At 37.7% G+C, this 19,935-nt stretch overlaps 1 protein-coding gene and 12 non-coding genes across 13 annotated transcripts; 5 read left to right on the plus strand and 8 right to left on the minus strand.

Annotated features, from left to right (window-relative positions):
* Window positions 1-2,454: 2,454 nt before the first annotated feature.
* On the plus strand, window positions 2,455-11,876 carry LOC114540726 (rho GTPase-activating protein gacF-like). The gene is made up of 2 exons (XM_028560852.1): window positions 2,455-3,339; window positions 9,082-11,876. The coding sequence occupies exons 1-2, from the start codon at window positions 3,305-3,307 to the stop codon at window positions 11,315-11,317; spliced, it is 2,271 nt and encodes a 756-aa protein (XP_028416653.1). The 5' UTR covers window positions 2,455-3,304; the 3' UTR covers window positions 11,318-11,876.
* A 4,638-nt stretch (window positions 11,877-16,514) lies between these two features.
* Window positions 16,515-16,600, minus strand: Trnay-gua. The gene is given in 2 exon segments: window positions 16,515-16,550; window positions 16,565-16,600. It is a non-coding gene; the product is annotated as a tRNA-Tyr (tRNA).
* Window positions 16,601-16,680: 80 nt separating this feature from the next.
* On the minus strand, window positions 16,681-16,753 carry Trnaa-cgc. The gene has a single exon. It is a non-coding gene; the product is annotated as a tRNA-Ala (tRNA).
* Window positions 16,754-17,020: 267 nt separating this feature from the next.
* On the plus strand, window positions 17,021-17,091 carry Trnag-gcc. Its single transcript has one exon. It is a non-coding gene; the product is annotated as a tRNA-Gly (tRNA).
* A 144-nt stretch (window positions 17,092-17,235) lies between these two features.
* Window positions 17,236-17,307, plus strand: Trnae-uuc. The gene has a single exon. It is a non-coding gene; the product is annotated as a tRNA-Glu (tRNA).
* A 457-nt stretch (window positions 17,308-17,764) lies between these two features.
* Trnaf-gaa lies at window positions 17,765-17,837 on the minus strand. Its single transcript has one exon. It is a non-coding gene; the product is annotated as a tRNA-Phe (tRNA).
* Window positions 17,838-18,055: 218 nt separating this feature from the next.
* Trnay-gua lies at window positions 18,056-18,142 on the minus strand. The gene is given in 2 exon segments: window positions 18,056-18,091; window positions 18,106-18,142. It is a non-coding gene; the product is annotated as a tRNA-Tyr (tRNA).
* Window positions 18,143-18,331: 189 nt separating this feature from the next.
* Trnaa-cgc lies at window positions 18,332-18,404 on the minus strand. Its single transcript has one exon. It is a non-coding gene; the product is annotated as a tRNA-Ala (tRNA).
* A 263-nt stretch (window positions 18,405-18,667) lies between these two features.
* Trnag-gcc lies at window positions 18,668-18,738 on the plus strand. The gene has a single exon. It is a non-coding gene; the product is annotated as a tRNA-Gly (tRNA).
* Window positions 18,739-18,883: 145 nt separating this feature from the next.
* On the plus strand, window positions 18,884-18,955 carry Trnae-uuc. Its single transcript has one exon. It is a non-coding gene; the product is annotated as a tRNA-Glu (tRNA).
* Window positions 18,956-19,166: 211 nt separating this feature from the next.
* On the minus strand, window positions 19,167-19,239 carry Trnaa-ugc. Its single transcript has one exon. It is a non-coding gene; the product is annotated as a tRNA-Ala (tRNA).
* A 172-nt stretch (window positions 19,240-19,411) lies between these two features.
* Trnaf-gaa lies at window positions 19,412-19,484 on the minus strand. The gene has a single exon. It is a non-coding gene; the product is annotated as a tRNA-Phe (tRNA).
* Window positions 19,485-19,703: 219 nt separating this feature from the next.
* On the minus strand, window positions 19,704-19,790 carry Trnay-gua. The gene is given in 2 exon segments: window positions 19,704-19,739; window positions 19,754-19,790. It is a non-coding gene; the product is annotated as a tRNA-Tyr (tRNA).
* Window positions 19,791-19,935: the final 145 nt, after the last annotated feature.

Here is a 19,935-nt window from a genome sequence, read left to right on the forward strand (position 1 = left end):
TGCTGGTAAGATAGGAGTAGGTGGAGGCGGTGGTGGAGATGGTACTGAAAGTGGCGGTGGAGTTAGTACTGGAAGGGTTGGAATGGTTGGCGGAGAAGGTGGTACAGGTGGCAGCATTGGAGGTGGTGCAACAGGAGGAGGTGCAGGTAGAGGTGAAGCAGGTGCAATTCTCTTTAAAGTTTGAAAATGGGCGATGCCTTTACCCCCAAAATAACCAAACAACCCCTAGAGCAAATATATTGTCACCTTCGAACGTTTGTCGTACTGAGCTTGCGAAGTATATTATTACGGGGAATAGGAATCTGAAACATGTAAAGACTAGATTCTGTGTAAAGCCAAAGAGTCGACTAACCTTTGTATTTGTCAGGAGATTGTAAAGAGGAATCAGCTTTGACCGCAGCTGGTTCCCTTAAAAAAGAAGATACTGAAAAATGTGTTCAACTGACGAGTGGGAATGCACGACAATAAGAAAACGAATATTTTTTTTTCACTCTCGAGAAAAATAATGCTCCCTGCTCGTTGGTCATAACAGGAGCATCTTAACCTATCAATCATTATAAAACATCCGGCATTATAAATTTGATAAAACAGTTGCGCCACGTCTTCAGCAATGTGTTTTAACGATGTTTCGACTTCACCTTTCAAACGTTATTGAAAGTTTGGTGCCTGGAAGTGTATTGAGTGGAGGAGGTTGAGCTGAAACCTTGCTAAAATCCTAACAACGGTTCAGAGACAATATAAATTATTGCAGATACATTTCTTTTACCCCGTAGCGACCCCTTATTCATTTTAATCTTTCCACCATTTTTTATACGTGCATGCGGCATAGTCAGACACGGGGCGAAGTGAGACACGACATTTTGCTTATTTTATATATCAGTAGTGTTTCATTATTATTCTCCCACACTTTTTCTCAAAAAACGAGTGTTTTCTTAGAGATACGGTAGAGACATTTTCTCAGGGTAGAGAACGATGCGATGTGTCACTGATATCTGCAGTATTTGGTAGAAGTTCGAGGTGCCTTTTTAGCCGTTCTAGAAGGTATAATTAATGAAATTTTCTCGCGCGTTGCCCAACCATGGTGGGTCCTATGTCAACAATCAAAATCAGGTTCCCCCAGATTCAAATTCATATCGCCGTCCCTGACATTGACTTTTCCTAGCATCTCGCTTTGACTTGCAATATATATTTATGATACTTTGCAGTTGCAAGTGGAACTGGAATGGGTGGTTTTGTTGCAGGAAAATGGTGGGGGAAGTCCTGGAGCTAGTCCACTAAACCGACAAGTCAGAGATGTTCTCACTCCTGCAGTTTTGGTCCTCAACGTGACAACAAGCATCCGCAACGCCAAATCAAAGAAGGTGGCGGCTAGGAAAAGCAGCAGTACTAAGATTGAACATGGTAATATAAAAATTGTTATCAACACAAAGAAAGACACGGTGGAAAAGAAGCACAAGGGGAAATGATAGAGAGAGTGTCTAAACATATATAGTTAATTAGCTTGAATTAATCGATGGAACTATTACAAAGACTATGCCTGTGAAATACAAACTAAATATTTGTCTTACGTTGTGTGACTTAATTCATTTGCTATATCAGCAATTTTAAGAACAAAACTTAGAAACGAGCATAAATCAGTGTCAAACAGCAGACTGACAACCATGATCAATCATTGATCATAAGACCGGTTTACACAAGTTACACATTCCTAATATACCTTCTTTGTCCTCTCGTCTTTTTCTCTTATCTTTAATCTTTAGGTTTTGATGTGATGCAACTTGAAATTATCTCGTTGCTGACTTGAGCGAAAAATCTTAGTTCTTCGTCAGTTCTCATCTTTCTTCGAAGATGAGTTAAATTTCAATTTCGCGGGCTCCCAGGCATGTTTTAGTTGCTTTCAATTGTAATCATCGGGATCCGGTTCATCTGGTAATTTTAATTTCAGGTCCTGAAAAATTGTTATATAGAGAGAGCACATGAAAGAGCATTGACAATAACAACAAATCCATAAAAGATGATTAATTCTACCTTTTCGCAACGGAATTAATTCGGTGCAAAAATTACAAGTTTGTTTCTCTTTTGTATGAAATATTATTATTCTACGCAGACTATATATATCGTATTTGATTTTTGCAAAAAGGGATAAATTATATGAGGGTTGACTGAACATACAAAATTTGAAACATGGGCATGGGTGAAGAGCACGAATTTAATTCAACATTGGCTATCACACAACCAATCCTATCCTGCTATCACACAAGTTAATAAATTATATAAATTGACAAAAATCGATTTTCAAATTGTGTAGACTTGAAAGTATCGAAATATTTCATGTTTAGAAAGCTTGATCGAACGACCTTAAGCCAAGTTAAGGGTAAACATTTTTGCCTATATTCAATAATTTTACAATTCATATTAAAAAACAGCGAAGCAGCTTACCTAGTGCCCTGGCCTGGCCGAGCATGTGAGATAATAGCGTGAACCGTCGCATTTAGACATCACATGCAGTACGCCCGAAACGGTGACAGAGACATTGATGAACAGGAGATTAATTCAACCTACGCTATCACTAATAGTATCCTTAAAATCTTATCAGAAGTAAAACTGAATATAGAAAACCTGAATGTGGTAATTAAATTTTCAAAATATTGCAGTTGAAAGTATTGAACATTTTATATTTTGGAAATGTCATCGCGATTTGTCGTATACATATTTAATTTTTTGTACTTATTTATTGATCTTAAAAAGCATGCATGTTTGAATGATAAACAACCAGCTTTCCTAGTGCCTATAGCCTACAAGCGAGACAATAGTGTGGATAGTATTTCAACATCGCGTCACGCGGAGACTGTGCATCAGAAGCGGCATCAATCATCTGCGTATATCCCTCTCAGTGAATACAAAATTTAAATTATTCCCCTAACAATGTTTGAAATAAGGGGCAATTAATTCTTTAAAAAACTCAGAATATGTCAACAATTTGGTCTTCTGTCCTAATACAAAAAGGATCAGTTGGGTGTCCAGCACGTCATGCTAAGATCAAATCGTAAGGTCACGGCAAAGCCCATCCGCAAAAATTTCAAGTCACATCAAAGCAAATAGCAGAGGAGAGCTGATTGACAACTCACCCGGCTTATGTTCAATAGAAAGAAGAAGAATCGTTTCATATTGACAGCCATTTCTGAATCATTGTGGAAATTTGAACAGCGGGAATCTGAGCTGTGCATCGAAATAAATCATTCCGACCATTTTCGCTTGTGACCTATAATATTACCAAGATTAAATCACGCTTTTCGAATCAAAAATGAGTTTTCTATTTCGAAAAGGGAAACGTGGAAGGTAAGAACGTAAAATATACTAATTCCATAAAAGATAATTTACAGCCAATTGTGGTTATAATGATATTTCAGCCAAAATACTACCATAACAACTGGTATCTATGTATAGTAGCCGTTATGCTCTACTGACCAAACCTTGTTTGACTTGTGAACTCGCTTATATTCAGTATAATGTCATTACTATATATACATGAAACACCTATAGGCATGCATTCATGCAGTATGTATTGTACAAACTATGATTATTTAAGAGACTCGATTTTTTATAGAGAAAAGTATTGTATGAACAAGGAATCCTCATACCTATTTTCTCTTATCAGGAAAATATTCACTAATTGTTAGAACTTAAAAGGCTAAGTACAATTTGCATAAGATTATCCATATACACTCGAACCATAGATACAATATCAAAGCTTTATGGTTTAAAGCTTTTGTCGCAAGTTGGATGAAGTCTTTTGACTTCGTATAAATGACCTTGCCCAGCATATCATTTAGGAATAATTAGGATTGGTAAATTTATAAAGCAATCGGGTCATGGAATGTCTCCTGTTTGTTGGCTTTGTTTAAACATTTGAAGCGAAACAATTTAGTGAATTGATTAAATACCTTTCAATTATAGCTGTATATCTTCTCGTAGTTAATGCGAAATAGTTGTTAAACTCCGCAGTCCGCATCGGTTGGATTTTGCGGGAACTGCAGTGCTTTAGATATATAAATTCAGCCCAATTGTCGACTATTTACCTAACCTCCATAAAAATATTATACATATATATTGTTCTGCAAAAGTGTTTAAGCCAGCCTGTGTATTGCAGAGAGTGGTGTTTTAAGTCAGCTTGGTAAAATAATTAAAGAAGCAGCAGAAATGCTAAGTAATAATCTGCTTTTTTTACATCGTTATTTTGGAATGATATCGGTGTTTATTTATATTTTGCGCTTTGGGAATGCAGTTCAAATTTGAAATATGCAGCACCAAATCATCAGTGCTGCTTTGAAAGTATCACAGTGACCTGTTTTGTACGTTTTATATGTTTTTTCATTGGCCCAACAGGCAATATAATTATTTCCCGCATGATTTTTGGTCGCTGGCAACAATGACAGTATCACGCATAAGAATATCGTAGGATGCTCTTCACTTCTGTTTGAATGCTTTTTCACAGTGGCTATAAAAACCATGTTTATATATTATAAGCAATGGATCCAAATTAGTCAAAATAAACCATATACGTAACTATTAATTAATACTATAAAGCAATTAAAAGCAAACAAACATCGAGATGAAGCACGATGCAGTTTCTTATGAAATTTCAAAGAATGGTTCTCTAATCTCTAATCCAGAAATGGAATTATTTTTAAGGTATACTATACAGCGTCAATGTACCCAAATGCTAGCTGTTCTAAATATACTTTTAAATGCGATAATTTCGTAAATGATCAGCCAGTTTTATACAGAGGGAGAGAGGGAGTAAGATCTACATGAGAGCATCGACTTAATGCTGTTTGCGGTAATTTCTATCACCTCTGAGTGTGATAATAATATTAGACTGGAAAAAGACTCATTGATTTATATAATTTAACGCACATATGAATCATTTTTGATTTATGTAATTCCAACTAGCCCCTTTCGTGCAGTGCGGTGGAGGCTAAATTCTATTAATGTATAATTAATTTTTGCGCAATCGTACCGAAGTTAATTTCAGTATATTGGGGCTTAAACTCTCCCTCTGTTCTACCATAAAACTAAGCTTTAAAACGACTAAAGCATACTTGGCACACTCACTAATGCTGTGAACTAGACTCTAAAGACAGATTATGTATGTTAAGATATTTCGATATTTTCAATTCATATGCAAATAACCTTTTTGTGGTGTGCCACCTTAAATCACACATAATTATACGTATCATAATCCCATGCACAACAACGATAATCCATGCCGTTAATTGCTGTAATTGAGCACTTGTATGGGAGTTTACGATCTACAACGCTGTCTGGTCGTTGAAACTGAAACGTTTTGCATGTGCATAAAATAAGCCACGATAATTCAACTTAATTCTAAAGTTCTAAAGCACGCTTCATAATGTTGCAGCCGCTCTTTATATCGTCGGAATGCCTTGAAAATGAGAATTTCGACGCTACCCGGACACCAGAAGTTATTTGCACTTTTTCCCTCTCACGAACTTGCCCGAACTTTGCTTCACCTGAGTGTCACCGTTTATTTCGTTTGGTGAATATTTAGCAGGGAAGCTAAAATATCGGCAGACAATTGAGAAACTTAAATCTAATCTCAATTACCAGGCCCTATAATAGGAATTTGAGCGCAGAATTTAAAAAAAAAATTGTCGCGGCAAATGCCTCATACAATAAAATTTCAAGCATAACTGAGGGGTATATCTTCCTATTATACTAGTTAGGAAAGTAATATACGGGAGATTTTATAACCATGCAGAAATTGGAAGAAGATTAAGTGATTAACAAGCACTAACATACATGATGTCGAGCATTTTATCCGTGTGTTAAGTTTCTTGTCCGGCGTAACTTTTTTATTGTCCTGCCTAGCTCATGAAGTAAATAGCGTGTACTGCATGATCGTCTGGAATTTTAAAGTAAACTGATCTCGAGATGCAGAGTTTCGGCAAATACCTGCGTGCATTGATAAAAGCGTAAGAATAGGTCCGATTGAGTAAAATAAATCACGTTTCCATACATAGTTATAAGTCAGTATATGTGTAAGCATTATGGCTTGGCGACAAGAGAAGGAGGTCCAAACAGGCTGGCAAAATTATCAAAAAATTGCCGACAAAGCATAGCAAAGACATAGCGAAGAAATCCTGCTGCTATTGATAATTATATAGATGCATACCTGCAGTACATTTTTTCCTACATACTCTTATCTTACGAACTATGTATACATGAAATAATGAAACGTTCCTTTGAATGGAACCTTTAAATAAATAATTTAAGGTTTTTGTTTTGTCTTCTTGCTTTCAAGATATTAAAATTAGAGACCGAGCACTTGGGACTCCTTTGAAACTTCCCTGATAAAAGTAAATTCATGTTCATGTTGTGACAGCTGAAACGCAAGAGTTTTTATGTGGGGAAGTTTTAAACTCCCTTCGGCTGTTAGATGTAATTTCCTACGGGTAGGGACACCCTCTTTACTAAAAGTAACCCTAGTGGTAGGGACACCCTCTTTACTAATAGTAACCCTAGTGGTAGGGACAAATTATATGTATGTAAACACTCCCCTATAGGTTGATCAAAGCAGATCCGGATGAAGCGTGAGACAACAAAATCATTTATAAGGCCTAAAACGCGAACTTTCGGATTACAAGACTGCCGAAAGTTTATATAACATATTCGTTTAGTAATTAGAAATACATACATGCAGTAAACCTCACTAATTTATTCCAAACAACCAATTTCCTGAGCTAGCCATGCAAATCTAAGCATATATTATGTATGACATGACTCAAATGAGTCCGGCGATAATATGACCCGTTTTTCAGATGCTTTAAGAAAGGGCATTTATTAGTTTATGCCCCAGTTACAATTTATGGACTCATACAGCTTAGTAATTGAAAATTCAACCTTCAGAGACTAAACATCAAATGTTATTCTTCGACTATTCAGCTGCGAATATTTGCAGTCGACTTTAAAAATTATGATTTATCAAAATTTAAATTCAAACTTTAAAAAACCCTTTTGAAATGTAAAGCATAGTATGATAGCTCTTCGTAGTCGGTTATATAATTGCAAAACAACATATCCACTCCTATAGCCTACAAATAAACTGCATCCTTTAATACCGCAAATGCGGAATAAAGCCAAGGCTAGCAGAAGATGTGCATGGTTAATTCGATAGATTTGGTAGCTATATTCGTTCAGATCTTGGATATTAATTGAAATTCTTTATCGCCTTTTATTACCTACAAAATTTGACCTGTTCCGATAGCAACTTGTTCCATGTAAATGGGGCCTTATGTTTTAAAACCATCCTGAGACGGTGATGTAAGTCCCGCATTTGTAAGATGAGGTCGGTTACCGAGATCTAACGAGGCCTGAGCCTGAGGTGATTTTGAGGTATTAAATTTAAGGCGATGTTACATTATGCAACTTTACTTGCAACTTGCAATGCAATTTTACTCCTGAGGCATCTAATTTTGTCAATATTTCTCACGAATATTTCTTACGATTTGCTAACGTTTTCGTAACAATTATTCAACACTGTTGCCAGAGACGTGCCGGGCGGGAAGCGTATTCAGAATATAAATATTAAAGCCCAACATAGTGCTTTCAGTAAAGCAATAAGAAACAATTAAACCATTTGAGAATAATAAGAATATATTTGGTAGTAACGTTTCGTCTTAACTTAAGACATCTTCAGACTAAATGATAAATTACATGATAATTTGAATATGCAGACTAGTAATATATTTACACGATGACAATACGAAGTAAGGACTAAAATAAATTGAGAGGGATAGAGTTGCCTTGAAAATTAAGAGAAGGCTTAAGTTTGATGAGGAGACTCTCATGTATCATTAGCTCATAAGACTCAGATGAAGAAGAGAGGATTCCAAATTGGTCGAAGCTAGCCGAGCCCGAGTGTCCGTATAAACCTTTAAGTGCGAATGTATACTGGACATAATAGGGCTTGAGGTCTGTTTACCAGTGATAGATGATATTTCCAAGTGCTCTGATATTATACCACGCGTCATCTACACACCAGAATATCAGAGCACTTGGGAAAAGCATCTATCACTGCTAAACAGACCTCAAGCCCTGTTATGTCCAGTATACATTCGCACTTAAAGGCTTACGAACACTCGGCCTAGCTTTGAGCAATTTGGAATCCTCTCTTCCTCATCTGACTCTTATGAGCTAATGATACATGAGAGTCTCCTCATCACCAAACTTAAGCCTTTTCTTAATGTTCAAGGCAACTCTATCCCTCTCAATTTATTTTAGTCCTTACTTCGTATTGTCATCGTGTCGTGACGTCTCTGTCCCTTGTCCCCTCATGTACTGTTTGTCCTTACTTTGTCCTTGTTATCACCCTTTGTAAATTGATACCTTGTAAATATATTACTAGTCTACATATTCAAATTATCATGTAATTTATCATTTAGTCTGAAGATGTCTTAAGTTAAGACGAAACGTTACTACCAAATATATTCTTATTATTCTCAAATGGTTTAATTAATTGTCTCTTATGGCTTTACTGAAAGCACTATGTTTGGCTTTAATATTTATGTTTTCGTAACATTTCGAATACTCTTTACAGATTAACCTTCCTTATAATTAAAATTGTAATGCTAGTTGTAATGAAAATTGCATAGTGTAAAACCGCCTTTAAGCTTTTTGAAACTAAACAAGCGCATCCTATTGTCTGGTTGACCACACAACTGCCAGGATCATGTTGTATGAAAATGTTAAATCTCAGCAATAGGTAGGATTCGTTAAATCTCAGCTATAGGTAGGATCAAGTGAACAGCTCTCTAGAGTTGTCGCAGTTTATTCTGCTTTTTCCGCGATACGCCACTGACGTGTGTCTTATGTGGTTTTATGTGTATGTGGACAGAGTGAAGCGCAAAGAGTTGATTTTTTATAAAAGACTCATACTTGTCCAGAAAATCTCGAATTTCCTTTGAAGTGACTAATGAGCAAAATTGTCTGTCAGGAAATATTATGGAACGTTATTTTATCATTTTGTTAAGATATTGTTTTGTATCATTTTACTTTTAGCAAAAAAAGTCGTAATCGAAGTTTACCAATAGGTATGATCGACGAAAAAGATGGAAAACCAAATCGTGGGAAAGAGGACCATTCACGAGCTAAGTCTCATAGTTATGGCGTGGAAAGAGAACGACCTCCGTCTGCCAAACAAGCAAATAAATCCCTAGTCACGAAGATAAACGATGAACCAGCCACTCCGATACCAGATGTGATAGCATCCCACGAAGCCTCGCGTAGTGATACGGCGTCAAAGAGTCACTCGACCATGAACAACGCTGCCCAGGTAGCCACTGAGAGAGAAAGTGGAGGAATTGAGCTCAAAACACAATCGACGGATGTACGAAACAAACTTTCAATATCTCAAATCGACGGAGTTATTGCGAAGGTTGAGGAACGAAACGAATTTGCGGAGACGAAAAGTAGCCATTCTAGTGCAGTACCTGACCCATTTGAAAACGTAGAGGAGGTGAACGTGCATGTCCATCGTCCTTTTAATGAGGATCCCATGGAAAACGTGAGCACAAGTTCTCTCCCAACCGACGACGCAGACACGGAGTTCAAGCTGGATTCCATCGCTTTGAATAATGTGAATAGAAAAAAACGTTCAAGTTCGATAACTCACTCGGAAAAAGAAGCCGTCGGAACTCTTGACGACGTCCTCCGGGTATTCGACGATGTTGACGATAATTTGCAGGGGGTCAGTGCGAATGATGTCAAAACTGGTGACGGTAGGCCTGACATTTCCGAAATTGACACGACCTACGAAACGATGGCCGATATTAAAGATGACCTCGCAAGTCAAGATAGGAAAAAACAGGACAATAAACGCGACAAAAACACCCCAGATAAAACCCTAACATCAACTGCAGATCAGCAAAATAACTTTAAAAGTGTCGAGCTTCCCATTTATACTGAACCGGTCTATGCGAAACCTGTTAAGTCTGTCAAAGATACAAGTCCCAGCCAATCAGTCGCACCTAGAGCGATTCAAGAAGAGGTGCAAGATAACCCTCCTCCAGTACCAGCTAAAAGATTCGTAGACCAAGAACATGATCATGAGATCAAGTTTTCTCCTTTGAAAAAGACTTCCCCTTCCTCCGCGCTTTCAAAATCCCTGAACAAAACCAGTTGGGCAAATGCAAGTGAAAGTACCAGCCCCAAACGTAAACCTATGCAGAATAGCAATGATAACTTCAGTTTAAAGCGAGGTCAGTTATCGGGTCCGGCACCTGTAAGTACCGACGACAGCTATGTAGAGCCACCACGGGATTATGATATTAACGCAACCCTAAGTTCGGTCGGTAAATCGACAACCGACGAATCCATCTCTCGGGACACCTGGGGTTCCATGACCAGCAGTTCGACGAGCGGTAGTCGAAAACAGAACAAAGAATTTCGACCGGAGGCAGCGAAATTGATCGACAAGGCAAAAGCCAGGAGAAAAGAAAAGAGAGAGGAAAGACATCATGATGGCCTTGTAAATCGTTCCTTTCGACTGATCAGAGAGGCGTCTTTGAAAGAAACACCAAAGTCAGCAACAAAAGAAGACGCAACGAATCGAAGTGACATAGAAGAAGACTTTGTCACCATTAAGAACAACGCTGATCTTTGGCTGGAAGGCTATGAGCGCATGCGTGCTAGTTCGGAGGGAAAGAAATCAAATTCGGGTACTGCTACGAACTCCTATAACAAACAAAACAACAACGTCAGTAACAACACCAGAAACAACAGGCATTCAATTTCTACAACCAAAGGTGGTAATAGCTTACCCCTAGATACTGGACTTCCACTAACAGAAACAACGCAAGCAGTTTTGAACCAAACAGGAGGCTCTGGTGATGTGCAAGTTACAAACGCTACCTCTGAGATTGTTGCACGAAGCGAATGGAAAGAAGCCGAAAAAGTTAAGACAAGCAAAACAAAAGTCAAGGAGCAGAAACAGTTACCACGAAACGATGAAATCGATTCATCTGACGATGAAAACCTTATCAATCTCATGGAGACCGGAAGTCGTAAGGATGATTTAAAAAACTCCGCCGTTGTGGAACCAAAACGTCTTGGATACGTGCCCCGTGCGCTGCGAATGAGTTTCGGTCAAAGCTGGGATGGAATAAGGAAAGACAGACGCGAGTGGAAATCGAGGGAAATGAAGCAAGTAACCGGTCATGCTTCGCGCAAGGGAGGAAAGGCGACACTCTCAAACAGGTTGGATGAACAGGAAGTACAATTAGAAATGCTGTTTTAGAATCATGTATTAACAATTATAGATCCTTACAGTTTTAAATATAAATAATGGTTGGTGGGGGCGGCATGTAAGTTCAACTTTCTCAATTTATGATCGGGTTGACAAGGTAGAGAATTGAAAAATAATACAAATTTACGTGCTGCATCTACAAACAAAGATTCATGAAATATATTATTAATTAGCTCACGTATACGCGGAAACATAAAAAACAAAGCATATATTGCATATACAGTTTTAATGCACCAACACAGTACTTCATTACGTTGCATTGTTTTTTTTTCACCTTACATAGTAGTTTTTCATCACAAATTATTGATATACATGCACGTTTTCAGCATAAAAATTATCGTTAGCTATATTAACTTCTTATTAACCGAGCGCGAGGTCTTTACCTAGAAATATCGGACCGAGGTTTTTTGAACAGACCGAGCTTGAAGAGCGAGGATTGTGCAAAAAGATCGAGGTCCAATATTTCTCGGAAAAGACCAAGCAAGCGAGGTTAATAAAAAGTTTATTATATGGCATAAGGCATGTATTTGCACTTGAAACAAACAAGAAATGCATGAATTCGTATTAGTAGCCTGGTACGTATTTGATAAAAACAAAACAAAATATTTAATTATTTAGTTTACTTAAACTGTCTGGAGACGTCTAATTAATTTCAAAATCAATTAAATTTTCTCTTTAGCATTTATTTGTGCCTTTTTCATTCAGAATTTCTCTGTTTTTCATCTCGTAATGGATCGCTGCTAACGCCGGTCTATTACGGAAAGTGCCGGTCCATTACGGAAAAGTAATGGGTCGCTGAAAATTCTTCTCAGCCAATCACTGAGCTCCATTTGACCGGAAGTGACGCTTGCCATATATAGGTATTATTTTTATACATTAAATACTGATAGTTCGTTAAATAAACTACTATATTTTAAGAGGCCTCGAGCGGTTCATGTGCAAATACTCACAATAGTCGTGCATGATAATATTATTAATAAATTACGTCCAACGGAAATAAGGGGTCAGGGAACAGTTTTAAAACAGTTTTCTAAACAGCAATCATCAGGTTTTAAGCAATTCACAAGCGAGACTGAAAAAGAAAAATTATCTCAATATATAGCAAGTTTTAAAGTAACAAAGTTCATCTGTTCCAGAATCTTGTATGGTTAAACGTTGTCACGTGTTTATTTTAGGTTTAAACCAGTTTGACGGGGGTTAATAAGACTTAAAATCGTGATTGCTACGTCATATCACGCGGCACATATAACCTTTGTACCTCAGCCGTTTTTTTTGAAACTGGACCCTCGACCACCAACGTTCCTCGGGTTCACAAAATATAGTGTTTCCTGTATTAAGGGACGTCAACAGAACACTCGTTTCTAAAACAGATCTATGACTAATAGGTAACATTGTTTTAATCAGTCCTCTCCTGAAAAATTGTTATGGTTGATAGAAAAAAAATACATTATACCATGATGATGAAATCGATTGTATCAAAAGAATCTTTCAATGTGACCATGCATCTGGCGAAACTTTTTAAGGAAAGCCGCTCAAATCTTGTTGGACATCACACCCCTGGTTTCGATGTGTTAATTATTAAAATCAGATGGGGTTGCCTGTGTGCATCTGAGAAAATGTGTACATTCTTTTTCTAAAATTTGATTTCTATGATGAATGTTTTCACGAGCAGGCAAGATGAAATTTGCTGGTGAACTCAAAATAAATGGAAGGCAACGTGAATATAAGACAATCTATAAATTATTTTTGTATGTGTGTCTTTGAGCATATAGGTGAACATGATGTACTGTAAGCTATTTTTGTAATTCATGCATCAGTATACTTCAAAAACTCTTTTTTAGCAAGACTTCATTCAACGTTTAGTTTTTGATAAATAGATGGAAATCAAACGTTTCATCAACTTTAATTATGCCTCTGCTTGTTACAAATGTATTTTTCTCTGTCACAGAAATATGTTAAAAAACCTTGGACATATTCGGTTTCTGGGGATCTGCACATGCAGCTTCAAAAAAATTGCAAGTTGCAAGGAAAGTTACGTAGTGTAAAAGCGCCTTAAGTTATAATCTAGTTTATGCCTCAATGAAATTTAAAATTAATGTGCAAAGCCTTTTTAGCCAATATTTACAATCACTTATGCTACATATAAACTCAAAAGGGACTTTGAGTTTGTGTATCGCCCGAAGCATTTAAATACGACACTTAAAAACTGTTTCAGACATGCAGATACAGTTAGGCTGAGTTAGTATATTCATAATTCTTATGAAAGAATTCATTTGTAGTATTATGTGGTCTCCAAACCATGTATACTTTATATAAGTGTGCGGTGGCGTAACAAAATCATCAGAAAAAGCGGGTAATTTTGCAATAAAACGACACTGTTACGTAAAGCATAGCAAGTTCCCAAGTGGTCTAGTGGCTAGGATCTAGGATCTGACGTTTTCACCGCCATGGCCCGGGTTCGATTCCCGGCGTGGGAAACCCGTGTTTATAATTATCAGTCAAGAAGGGTCTACGGCAATACATTTAACACATGAATGAGTATCATTGCAGGACACGAATTACTGACAAGGATAGGAAGAATCGCGTTTCATCGAGTTTGTTAAAAAGAAAATTGATATTTTGAACGAATAAAGTTGAGTTGCGTTTACGAGAATTTAATGTGTTCTTAATTTATTGCATAGGAAAAATATGGACTTAAGACTAAAAACATTAAGCAAAGTTGGAATTTAATCAACCACCTGATCGGTAAAAATATCAAATCAAACACTATATCCCAACTTAAAATAGACAATTCTGTCATCTCAGATGACAAATTGAAATCTGAGGCGTTTAATGATTTTTTCGTCAATATCGGGTTAAAACATGCAGATAAATCCGAAGACAATTCCCCAAACACAAATTCTCACGGTCGTGAAGACCCTAGGCCTAACCCTACTTTTGACTCCCATCTTCCTTTCAATTTTTCTGAAATTAATGAGGAGGAAGTAATACATCAATTGCGAAGTCTCAAAATCTCAAAATCCACAGGATTAGACAATATCCCTGCCAAAGCTTTAAAAATTTCTGCGGATATTGTTGGCCCGTCATTAACCAGGATATTTATATAAAATCTTTCTATTGAAAAAGGTCAATATGTTGATAAATGGAAAAAAGCCTGGGTTACTCCTATTTACAAATCTGATGATAGGTTAAAGCGCGAAAACTATCGCCCTATATCAATCCTAGCCTACCTATCGTCAGTAAAATACTTGAGAGATGCGTTTTTAATCAAATCTACAAATTTCTTAATGAAAATTCGCTCCTCTCAAAATATCAACATGGTTTCCGGCCTAAACACTCAACTCATACTGCCCTGACTCAGATGTGCGATGCTCTATACGAAAATATGGACAATGGTCTACTGAGTGGCATCGTTTTTCTTGATATTCGTAAAGCCTTTGATTCACTTGATCATAATATTTTACTTCATAAATTAAAAGACCAATTTGGAATATCAGGCACTGAGTTGAAATGGTTTGATTCTTACTTAACTGCTAGGGAACAAGTCTGCATTGTCAATAATATAATGTCATCGTCAAAAAGGACTGTTTCTGGGGTGCCGCAGGGATCTATCTTAGGTCCTCTGTTATTTTTATTTTCCATCAATGATTTACCCGATCGCCTTCAAAAAACTACTCCTTATCTATATGCTAATGATACCCAAATTTGTTCCAGTTCTAACAGTTTGTCTGAATTAACCGAAAACCTTAATCATGATTTGAATAGAATTGGCGAATGGCTTTCTAGAAATAAACTACAACACCATCCAACTAAGACTAAAATAATGTTTGTTGGCTCCAAACATCGTATTAAGTCAATTACCTCTGATCATCCACTGACATTGAATAACCAACGGATCTCCAGAGTTCACTCATTTACATGTTTGGGGCTCGAACTAGACGAAAATCTTACCTGGAGTCCACATATTCAGGCGATTTGCAAAAAAGTTGGTGCAGGTTTGGGTACATTGAGACGTATTAAACCATTCGCACCAACAACCTCCCTCCAAACAATTTATCGGGTTCTGATTCAGCCGTACTTTGATTATTGTTCTCCTATTTGGGATGTCTGTGATCAAAACTTAAGGGATAAACTCCAAAAATTTCAAAACCGTGCAGCCCGAATCATAACCGGTGCGAGTTACGACATTAGATCTGCTGATGTTCTTCGATCTCTTGATTGGGACAACTTAGAGACAAGACGACGTACTAGTAAATCAATACTAATGTACAAAGTCTTGAACAACTATACGTAGGTCCCACGTTGAAAGAAACCTTGATTAGACGCAATCAAATGCAAACTAACTATAAACTTAGAAATAGTCATACAGATCTGGCTCTTCCTAAGCCCAAAAGAGAATTTTTAAAAAAGAGCTTTAAATATAGTGGAGCTAAGTTATGAAATAGTCTCCCTATCAACACCAGACTGGCTAAGTCCATTCATGCATTCAAAAGCCAGCTGAAACGTAACTCCAACGTAACGAATATATTCTAACCATAATATCCGGGGTCACACCAACTTGTACATATAGTCCTTATTTTCCTACATTTTTGTAATTTTTAATCTTGTAGACGCCCCCCTTGGAAATCAACTTATTGTTGTCGGGGCTAGTGTCTTTAAATAAAGCTTTCCATACATACATACATACATACATGAACGATGCGGGCATCGATCCCGCTACCTCGCGCATGCAAAACGCGCGCTCTTCCATTTGAGCTAATCCCCCACAGCCGCCGTAACGCATTGAAATCCATCGTTATAATGACACATATCTATGTTGTTTTTTTTACATTTGATTACCCAAACGAACTATTTGCCAAAACCCCAAAATGAAAGCAATATTTTCAATATTTTGCAGAAATACCAAGCTAACCGGCAAAATATTTTAAATTATTTCCTGCCGAAACCCGGGATTGAACCAGGGACCTTCAGAACGACTCAAAACGACTATTCATATTGATCAGGCGTTTTCGATCATCCACCTAGTTCCCTAGCTGCACACAACAACGGAGCCGATACTGGGCAATTTCAAAATGCCAGGTTATGATAAATATGCATACATTAATTTAATAAATTTCTACTCCATTGCCAGTATATCAATCGGACATAGGGAAGTAAAATATTTTTCAAAACATTTTCCATGCAGCTGTCCTTCGAACCGGATTTGAACCAGTGACCTAGGGATGTTTGCTTACTTATCTACAGTCCTCGCTCTACAAACTGAGCTATCGAAGGCTGATGACGTCCAGCTTCAAATCTTTAACGGAAAGCAACGGTTTTCTGAAGAATGATTTGAGATCCAAAGCATAAAATTTTGGAGGATGCGGGCGTCGATCCCGCTACCTCGCGCATGCGAAGCGCGCGCTCTACCATTTGAGCTAATCCCCCAATTGCTGCCTTACCTTAGATCTCTTCCAGCAATGGGTAAAAGATAGATCACTCTATAAGATATTAAAAATTGAATTTCAAAGTCGGATTCGTGTAGCATGGGACCTAATTTATGGGTGTAATGCTAACATTTCTGGAACATGTATCGAAAAATATAATTATGCACAATTCATAATGAACTCCTGTAAAACAAAATACGTTGATTGAAAATATGTTTCATACAGCGGGGTAAGGCGATTGCCGAAATTGACAACGATATGTGCCGTTGCGCTGGTGGTTCAGTGGTAGAATTCTCGCCTGCCACCCGGGAGACCGGGGTTCGATTCCCCGCTAGCGCATGCAATTCCCCTCGGATGTATTGTCCTCATCAATAACACCCATCATGTGGTTTCTTTTTCGCACATGCTGTATCGTACCAAAATCATCAGAAGAAACGGGTAATTTTGAAATAAAACGACACTGTTACGTAAAGCACAGCAAGTTCCCATGTGGTCTAGTGGCTAGGATCTGGCGTTTTCACCGCCATGGCCCGGGTTCGATTCCCGGCGTGGGAAACCCTTTTTTATAATTATCAGTCAAGAAGGGTTCACGGCAATACATTTAACACATGAATGAGTATCACTGCAGGTCACGAATACTGAAAAAGATAGGAAGAATCGCGTTTCATCGAGTTTGTTAAAAAGAAAATTGATATTTTGAACGAATAAAGTTGAGTTGCGTTTTCGAGAATTTAATGTGTTTTTAATTGATTGCATAGGAAAAATATGGAGGATGCGGGCATCGATCCCGCTACCTCGCGCATGCAAAGCGCGCGCTCTTCCAATTTGAGCTAATCCCCCACAGCCGCCGTAACGCATTGAAATCCATCGTTACAATGACACATATGTATTTTGTTTTTTTTACATTTGATTACCCAAACGAACTATTTGCCAAAACCTTAAAATGAAAGCAATATTTTCAATATTTTGCAGACATACCAAGCTAACCGGCAAAATATTTGAAATTATTTCCTGCCGAAACCCGGGATTGAACCAGGGACCTTCAGATCTTCAGTCTGACGCTCTCCCAACTGAGCTATTTCGGCATACAGCTGAAAACGGCAATTCATATTGTTCAGGTGTTTTCGATCATCCACCTAGCTCCCTAGCTGCACACAACAACGGAGCCGATACTGGGCAATTTCAAAATGTAAGGTTATGATAAATATGCATACATTGATTTAATAAATTTCTACTCCATTGCCAGTATATCAATCGGACATAGGGAAGTAAAATATTTTTCAAAACATTTTCCATGCAACTGTCCTTCGAACCGGATTTGAACCAGTGACCTAGGGATGTTTGCTTAATTATCTACAGTCCCCCGCTCTACCAACTGAGCTATCGAAGGCTGATGACGTCCAGCTTCATTATTGATCAATCACATTTGTCATACAATTGTTAATTCTATTAATTGGAATTTTGATAATATTATTAAAAACTTAGGTATAAATATTATTTTTAAAAATATTACCAACAAATCTTTAACGGAAAGCAACGGTTTTCTGAAGAATGATTTGAGATCCAAAGCGTAAAATTTTGGAGGATACGGGCGTCGATCCCGCTACCTCGCGCATGCGAAGCGCGCGCTCTACCATTTGAGCTAATCCCCCAATTGCTGCCTTACCTTAGATCTCTTCCAGCAATGGGTAAAATATAGATCACTCTATAAGATATTAAAAATTGAATTTCAAAGTCGGATTCGTGTAGCATGGGACCTAATTTATGGGTGTAATGCCAACATTTTCTTGAACATGTATCGAAAAATATATGCACAATTGATAATGAACTCCTGTAAAACAAAATACGTTGATTAAAATATGTTTCATACAGCGGGGTAAGGCGATTGCCGAAATTGACAACGATATGTGCCGTTGCGCTGGTGGTTCAGTGGTAGAATTCTCGCCTGCCACGCGGGTGACCGGGGTTCGATTCCCCGCTAGCGCATGCAATTCCTCCTCGGATGCATTGTCCTCATCAATAACACCCATCATGTGGTTTCTTTTTCGCACTTGCTGTATCGTACCAAAATCATCAGAAGAAACGGGCAATTTTGAAATAAAAAGACACTGTTACGTAAAGCATAGCAACTTCCCATGTGGTCTAGTGGCTAGGATCTGGCGTTTTCACCGCCATGGCCCGGGTTCGATTCCCGGCTTGGGAAACCCTTTTTTATAACTATCAGTCAAGAAGGGTTCACGGCAATACATTTAACACATGAATGAGTATCACTGCAGGTCACGAATACTGACAAAGATAGGAAGAATCGCGTTTCATCGAGTTTGTTAAAAAGAAAATTGATATTTTGAACGAATAAAGTTGAGTTGCGTTTTCGAGAATTTAATGTGTTTTTAATTGATTGCATAGGAAAAATATGGAGGATGCGGGCATCGATCCCGCTACCTCGCGCATGCAAAGCGCGCGCTCTTCCATTTGAGCTAATCCCCCACAGCCGCCGTAACGCATTGAAATCCATCGTTACAATGACACATATGTATTTTAGTTTTTTTACATTTGATTACCCAAACGAACTATTTGCCAAAACCTTAAAATGAAAGCAATATTTTCAATATTTTGCAGACATACCAAGCTAACCGGCAAAATATTTCAAATTATTTCCTGCCGAAACCCGGGATTGAACCAGGGACCTTCAGATCTTCAGTCTGACGCTCTCCCAACTGAGCTATTTCGGCATACAGCTGAAAACGGCAATTCATATTGTTCAGGTGTTTTCGATCATCCACCTAGCTCCCTAGCTGCACACAACAACGGAGCCGATACTGGGCAATTTCAAAATGTAAGGTTATGATAAATATGCATACATTAATTTAATAAAATTTCTACTCCATTGCCAGTATATCAATCGGACATAGGGAAGTAAAATATTTTTCAAAACATTTTCCATGCAACTGTCCTTCGAACCGGATTTGAACCAGTGACCTAGGGATGTTTGCTTAATTATCTACAGTCCCCCGCTCTACCAACTGAGCTATCGAAGGCTGATGACGTCCAGCTTCTTTATTGATCAATCACATTTGTCATACAATTGTTAATTCTATTAATTGGAATTTTGATTATATTATTAAAAACTTAGGTATAAATATTATTTTTAAAAATATTACCAACAAATCTTTAACGGAAAGC

This window comes from Dendronephthya gigantea, unplaced genomic scaffold (genome assembly GCF_004324835.1).
Source record: "Dendronephthya gigantea isolate DGI-Jeju-01 unplaced genomic scaffold, DenGig_1.0 000249F, whole genome shotgun sequence".
NCBI lineage: Eukaryota > Metazoa > Cnidaria > Anthozoa > Malacalcyonacea > Nephtheidae > Dendronephthya > Dendronephthya gigantea.